General features: G+C 45.5%; 1 protein-coding gene across 2 annotated transcripts; it reads left to right on the forward strand.

Moving 5' to 3' along the window:
- Window positions 1-3,770: 3,770 nt before the first annotated feature.
- LOC139391086 (general transcription factor II-I repeat domain-containing protein 2-like) lies at window positions 3,771-6,986 on the forward strand. Of its 2 annotated transcripts, none has more exons than XM_071138598.1 (2): window positions 3,771-3,823; window positions 4,292-6,986. In XM_071138598.1, the coding sequence occupies exon 2, from the start codon at window positions 4,873-4,875 to the stop codon at window positions 6,595-6,597; it is 1,725 nt and encodes a 574-aa protein (XP_070994699.1). In that variant the 5' UTR covers window positions 3,771-3,823; window positions 4,292-4,872; the 3' UTR covers window positions 6,598-6,986. The 2 variants fall into 2 exon arrangements, with proteins under 2 accessions (XP_070994699.1, XP_070994698.1); XM_071138597.1 differs by having other exon boundaries at window positions 3,772-3,877.
- The last annotated feature ends 756 nt before the right edge of the window (window positions 6,987-7,742 follow it).

Raw genomic sequence — 7,742 nt, forward strand, 5'->3', positions numbered from 1 at the left:
ACTGTCACCCCCTCTACCAGCATCCAGTCCACAGCTGCATCAGTCAGACCCCTGTCCTCCACTCCTGTACGGGCTACTCCACCACCTGGGCCTCTACTCCACTCCTGTACGGACTACTCCACCACCTGGGCCTCTGTCCTCCACTCCTGTACGGGCTACTGTCACCCCCTCTACCAGCATCCAGTCCACTGCTGCATCAGTCAGTCCCCTGTCCTCCACTCCTGTACGGGCTACTGTCACCCCCTCTACCAGCATCCAGTCCACAGCTGCATCAGTCAGTCCCCTGTCCTCCACTCCTGTACGGGCTACTCCACCACCTGGGCCTCTGTCCTCCACTCCTGTACGGGCTATTCCACCACCTGGGCCTCTGTCCTCCACTCCTGTACGGGCTACTCCATCACCTGGGCCTCTGTCCTCCACTCCTGTACGGGCTACTCCACCACCTGGGCCTCTGTACTCCACTCCTGTACGGACTACTCCACCACCAGCTGGTCCTCTGTTCATGACCTCCACACCTGTGCCCGGCTGGGCCTCTGTTCATGACCTCCATACCTGTGCCCGGCTGGGCCTCTGTTCATGACCTCCACACCTGTGCCCGGCTGGGCCTCTGTTCATGACCTCCACACCTGTGCCCGGCTGTGCCTCTGTTCATGACCTCCACACCTGTGCCCGGCTGGGCCTCTGTTCATGACCTCCACACCTGTGTCCGGCTGGGCCTCTGTTCATGACCTCCACACCTGTGTCCGGCTGTGCCTCTGTTCATGACCTCCACACCTGTGTCCGGCTGTGCCTCTGTTCATGACCTCCACACCTGTGTCCGGCTGTGCCTCTGTTCATGACCTCCACACCTGTGTCCGGCTGTGCCTCTGTTCATGACCTCCACACCTGTTCCCTGCTGACCCTCAGTCAGCTCCGTCTTCTGTTCCTTATGGAGCCAGGGATCAATCATTCTTCATTATCAGTTAATTATATATAATTGTAATTATTTGTGTTCAATTGTTTGTTCCTCTGTGGTTTCAAAAGTATTGTCCCCTTAAATTACTCTGGGCACAAAATCCCTTAGCTGAATTCTCTAATTACATTTTGATCAATTATTGTCAGACTTTCAATGCTCCATTGTATAAACTATGTAATGTTCCTGCTTGTGTGCCTTGTGTACTGATTTAAAACAATTAGAGTATATTTGTCATTCTCACGTCTTCCTCCAATTCTGTGTCTTCAGTTACTTCCTTGATTTACAATGAAAACAATTTCGGCAACATTAGGTTTTCGATGTGAACTTGATATTATATTTATAAATTAAGCCATTTGTCTTATTTGAGAAAAGCATAGCCACCACAGGAGTTAAATATTGTTTAACACATTTAGGCTCCCCTTCTATAAATGTGAATCCTGAAGAGGGCGAGGGGTTTGACAGGAAGAGACAGGTTTTCCATAATAAAACATTCTGGAGGAGGATGGTGACAGATTCACAGGCTGAGAGGAACGAGGTGTGTCGGATGAAGCCCGATGCTTTTCTACTCTCAGATTGTCACGGTAAGGACAAGAAAGCATTAAAAACCATTCAAGGCTGAATACAGCAGCCGTGTGGGGATTCGATACGGGGTCGGCATCGGCGAGTATGTTCATTCTTGGTAGAAAATGCCCCCCGAATTCGCTACACTCTTTAATTCCTGGTGTCACAACCTCAGCTGGTGAGCTATATCCTTGGCTCAGTTGGTAGAGAATGGAGTTTCCAACACCAGGGTTGTGAGTTCAATTCCCATGGGGGGCCAGTATGAGAGAAAGAAAATGTATGTACTCATTGTATCCAGAGTATGTTCATTCTTGGTAGAAAATGCCCCCCGAATTCGCTACACTCTTTAATTCCTGGTGTCACAACCTCAGCTGGTGAGCTATATCCTTGGTTCAGTTGGTAGAGAATGGAGTTTCCAACACCAGTGAGTTCAATTCCCATGGGGGGCCAGTATGAGAGAAAGAAAATGTATGTACTCATTGCTGTAAATCACTCTGGAGCTAAATTACTAACGTGACTGTCTTTACATGAGACTGAGCTAAACGCCTAGCTCTGAGTACTAACACAAGTCTTCAGGTAACAAGCAAAGTTACTCAGCATGTGCATAGTGACCGTCTCCCTCCCTTATGCCTCGTTCACCATTAATAATAATACACTGGATCTATATAGCACTTTTCTACCAACTGAGGTACTCAAAGCGGTCATCCCTGCTTCCTGTCATCCCATGTCATCCCTGTCTCCTGTCATCCATGTCATCCCTGTCTCCTCATTCCTGTCCCCTGTCATCCCTGTCCCCTGGCAGTTACATTGTCCCTGTACCCTGTCATCCATGTGGACTGTCATCCCTGTCCCCTGGAAGTTACACTTTCCCTGTCCCCTGGCAGATACACTGTCCCTGTCACTACTCACCTCTTAACTGTGACAGCTGATATGTAGTGTGCAGGGTTTTGCTCAAACCCTATCCTAACACACACATTAGCTCTCTAGGAGGCCAATCCTTTCCAAATTACACAAAATCCCCTATATAGTGCACTACTTTTGAGCAGGGCCCATAGAGCTCTGGTCAAAAGTAGTGCACTATATAGGGAATTGGGTGCCGTTTAGAACGCATTGAAGTTCTCCTGGGAAATGGTTGGAAAGCACTTGTCAGTGGTGAGAATTCGCCATCTGGTGGCCATTGTATATTACAACACGCATCCACACTGACGTCCGGTGTCAATCTCCAGACAGAGAGAGCAGAGAAAGAGGACAGACAGAGATGTCAATAAACATGGGGAAGGAGAACACTTTCCAAGGCCTAACTTAAAACTCGGGATGAACTACTTTTGAACTTTTGAATTGCTCCATCAGTAAAACACACACGCGTACAGGCCCACGCGTACAGGCCCACGCGTACAGGCCCACGCGTACAGGCACACGCGTACAGGCCCACGCGTACAGGCCCACGCGTACAGGCGCACGCGTACAGGCCCACGCGTACAGGCCCACGCGTACAGGCCCACGCGTACAGGCACACGCGTACAGGCCCACGCGTACAGGCCCACGCGTACAGGCGCACGCGTACAGGCCCACGCGTACAGGCCCACGCGTACAGGCGCACGCGTACAGGCACACGCACGAAGTAACATTCAAAATCCTATTTTCCTAAACCTAACACTAACCCATACTCTTACCCTAACCTTAACCCAAAAACCTAACCTTAACCCTAAACCTAACACTAACCCATACTCTTACCCTAACCCTAACCTTAACCCAAAAAGCCTAACCTTAACCCTAAACCTAACACCAACCCATACTCTTACCCTAACCTTAACCCAAAAACCTAACCTTAACCCTAAACCTTTCACTAACCCATACTCTTACCCTAACCTTAACCCAAAAACCTAACCTTAACCCTAAACCTAACACTAACCCATACTCTTACCCTAACCCTAACCCTAACCCAAAAACCTAACCTTAACCCTAAACCTAACACTAACCCATACTCTTACCCTAACCCTAACCTTAACCCAAAAACCTAACCTTAACCCTAAACCTAACACTAACCCATACTCTTACCCTAACCCTAACCCAAAAATCTAACCTTAACCCTAAACATTTCACTAACCCATACTCTTACTGTGCTGCCATCCTGTTAGAAGGTAACAGATTATTTTATTACAAGGGTTCAATTGGATTTTCATTGTGTGCAATGGTGTTATTTGCCCCCTAGTGGATGTTTCTGGTACTTAGAAAGACTACGCAAACAGAAAGTAGAGAATTTGTTCTGCACGCATAGAAGCAGCTACAAACAACGCTACGGTGCAGGTCTTTCAATGTAGTTATTTCTTGTCACGCTTCAGCCTTGGAAAATATTTGTTTGTAAGTTCAATTCAAGCATTTAGCTAATGGTTATAATCTTGTTATTGATAGAGTTGCTTACATGTCAATGTTGGTTGCATTTACTCACAAATTGCAATGCTTTTCATGTATGTCGTTAGCTGTATTACTTTGCTCGTGCGTCATGCAAACGAATTGTAAAATATACAATACTGTAGTTTGTTACTGTTCCTAGTGTAATATGCTTTGTTATTCTACATAAATGGTTGTACATTATTAGAGTAATGAAAGGAGCTAATTACCATATGAGTAACAATTAGCTATATGGTTTGGCATCATGCCAGATGCATGGTACCTTAGCGCGTGCTTTGTATTTATGCAACTTCAAATGTATAATGTACAGCTACTGTCGGTGTGAATTGAATACTAAAGTATATTCTTTTCTGTATTTTGCAGTTTCACAACATAAACGTTTTCAATATATTCATTCAAGAAAAGTCACGCCTTGGGGGTTTTATTGAAGACTTAGTTGTTAGCTATCTGTCTAGTTTTGCATGGGAACGCAACTCAAGGGCAGAATAGTGAAAAAACATCATCACAGCGGGCTCAAGCACAAGAATAACTGCACACGGTGGTTATGTTTCTACGTTCATCAGCCAACAAAGCCTCTTATCCTAGGGAAGACCAGCAGTCTACGATGCAACAACCAGAGTCAGGTGTTCAACAGAGAGAGATGGAAGAGCCTCTTCAGCACATTGGGACCAAGTCTCAATCTACAACACATATGTCAGAGTCAAGGCCCGCGGGCCACATCCGGCCCGCAAGAAGGTTTTTTACGGCCCCTGGGATGATCTTGATTTATTATTAGAACCGGCCCGCAGCAAGCCAGCAGCCCGCAGATCTTTTACACGCACCAATACTACATTTCCCACAATGCAAAGGTGACGCACCGAGCAGTAGGCTGCTTCATTTCAATATTTATTGGCACAGCAGTCGTCAGCATCACAGTAAAATTAACTTTCAGATACCCATCAAAAATGGCAAAACGGAAGGTGGATACTGAGAACCGGGGGTTTCAAACAAGGTGGGAGTCGGAGTATATGTTCACGAAGGTAGCTGGAAAACCTGTGTGTCTTCTGTGTGGAGAAAGTGTGGCGGTACTGAAAGAGTATAATCTGAGACGACATTATGAAACGAAACACGCGGACACACACGCGGACGCAACTGTCAAGGCCAGTTTTATTTTGGCAGAAGAGATCGCTAAATCAGCCCGGCCATTTACGGAGGGGGATTTCATCAAAAACTGCATGATTAAAGTTTGTGACGAAGTTTGCCCAGAAAAAAGGCAACTCTTTTTAAATGTGAGTCTGAGCAGAAACACCATTGCCGAGAGAGTAGACCAGTTGTCCATCAATCTAAAAGAGCAGCTTGTGAAAAAGGGAAAAGATTTTATTGCATATTCCTTGGCTGTGGATGAGAGCACCGACATTTCTGACATTGCCCAGTTGTCAATTTTCATCCGCGGAGTGGACTCCAACCTAAGCGTGACAGAGGAGTTTTTGGCTTTACGTCCTATGCATGGCACAACTACGGGGCATGATTTGTATGAAGAGGTGTCAAGATGTGTAAATGAGATGGAGCTGCCTTGGGAAAAACTCGTGGGTTTGACAACCGACGGAGCACCTGCGATGTGTGGACACAGGAGCGGACTGGTGGCGAAGATACGGGAAAAGATGCAAGAGGAAAACGCGACAGGTGAGCTGACAGCTTATCATTGTATCATACACCAGGAAGCGTTGTGCGGTAAAGCCTTGAAAATGGAGCATGTAATGAGCATCATCACGCGCACAGTTAACTTTATCAGAGCCAAAGGTTTGAATCACCGCCAGTTCAAGGCATTTCTGACGGAGTTAGAAACGGAGCATGGTGATTTGCCTTATCACACAGAGGTGCGATGGCTAAGCCAGGGAAAGGTGCTTCAAAGATGTTTCGAGCTTCGTGAGGAGATTTGTCTGTTCTTGGACAGCAAAGGGAAAGACACAACACAACTCCGAGACGAAATGTTTCTGTGTGAAATGGCTTTTCTGTGTGACATTACGAGTCATCTGAATGCAATAAACTTGCAGCTGCAGGGTCGGGATCGTGTCATCTCTGATATGTACAGTACAGTGAAGGCATTTAAAACCAAACTGACTCTGTGGGAGACGCAGATGCGGAAAGAAAATTTGAGCCACTTTCCCAGCTGCCAGACCATGAAAGAGAAGCTCTCTACCAGTGCGTTCCCGAGCACACAGTTGGCTGATAAAATAGGTATGCTTGCCGCTGACTTTCGACGCCGATTTGCTGACTTTGAAGCACAAAAAAGCAGGTTGGAACTGCTCGGTAACCCATTTGCTGTTGACGTGGAAAGCTCACCACCAAACCTCCAAATGGAGTTGATTGACCTCCAATGCAATGATGCACTGAGGGCAAAATATGCGGCAGTGGGTGCTGCGGAGTTCGCCCGTTTCCTCCCCGGCACAATGCCCCAGCTGCGCATCCAGGCTGCTCAAACGTTGTCTATGTTTGGCAGCACATACCTGTGTGAACAACTGTTTTCTTTGATGAACCTGAACAAAACATCACACAGAAGTCGACTTACTGCTGAACACCTCCACTCAATTCTGAGGATTTCTTCAGCTCAGAGCCTTACCCCGAACATTGATGAACTTGTGGAAAAGATGGGACACCACCAAGTATCACCCTCAACCTCAAACAAGTGAACATTACTGTGCAATCACATATTTAGAGTTTTTACTCAGTTCAAGTTTAAAAGTTAAAATTTAATATTTGTTTTCACTGCATGTTACTTCTCCTTAAACAAAGTGTTGTTTTTGATTAATAGATTTTTGCACTTTATTTTTTTGTATTTCAATCCAATTATATTTTAAAAATATTTCAGTTGAGTGGATGATAGAAAATTGCTATTATTGTTTTTTCTTTGAAGTAAATTTAGCCCACTTTTGCTAAAATAGAAAATATAGTCTACTGATGGTGCCTTGAATACCGGTTTCTTTCATTTAATGTTCATGTTATGGGGATATTTATATAAAGGAAATTTGTCTTTTGTGTCTGTTGAAAATTAAAGATTACTGACAGAGCCATAAGAAAATATTGCTTTATTTATCTGATCATATTGTAATATATTTGTTAGGTTTTCAGTAGGTTCAATTAGGTTCACTAGACTATATGCGTCATTTAAAAATTTTTCAATGAACATTCGAACAGTCCGGCCCTCGTCTTGTAGCTGATTTTTTTATTTGGCCCTCCGTCCATTTGACTTTGACACCCCTGATCTACAAGATCAAGGTCATCAAAACAGTCAAGCAGATCCTCAACGGTGAGTTTTCTGTGATGAAACAAAGGGCAGAAATAGAGGCCAGCTTGTTGAAGCAAAAAGCTGACCTCGAGGTAAGTTTATATGTTCTCCAAGTTGAGAGAGCAGCTGCTGCTGCGTTGGCTGAAGCTGCAGCCTTTGAAGAAGTTGTAGGATCAGAACGCAGAGAGCTTCGCAAAGAACTAGACACAGGGACACAGCCCTTAAGTCCAGTCCAACGTACATGTGAGTATGTGCAACAACATGCTAGGCCCTACTTTGCTGAACTTCCATTTGAAGTGGAGAAACAAGAGCTTAGTGTTGACCCAGCTACATGCCACAATCTAGAAAGTAGCAAACAACGGAGCATAAGCAGAGACTCTCCGTTCAAAAGGAATGAACAGCAGCATGGTGGAAATGGAAAACAAGCCCACTTCCAGTCACACATACAAAACTTCCCTGAGTCACAAGTGGCACCAGACCTCATCAAGTACCTCCTACGCCGTGAGATGGTGAGTTCCGGACTCCTGAAGTTTGATGATCGTCCTGAAA

The sequence above is a fragment of the Oncorhynchus clarkii genome, chromosome 31, assembly GCF_045791955.1.
Source record: "Oncorhynchus clarkii lewisi isolate Uvic-CL-2024 chromosome 31, UVic_Ocla_1.0, whole genome shotgun sequence".
Classification (NCBI taxonomy): Eukaryota; Metazoa; Chordata; class Actinopteri; order Salmoniformes; family Salmonidae; genus Oncorhynchus; species Oncorhynchus clarkii.

Bases quoted from the DNA above. Each gene is read 5' to 3' on its own strand.
- LOC139391086 (XM_071138598.1), top strand. From the start codon at position 4,873: ATGGCAAAACGGAAGGTGGATACTGAGAACCGGGGGTTTCAAACAAGG.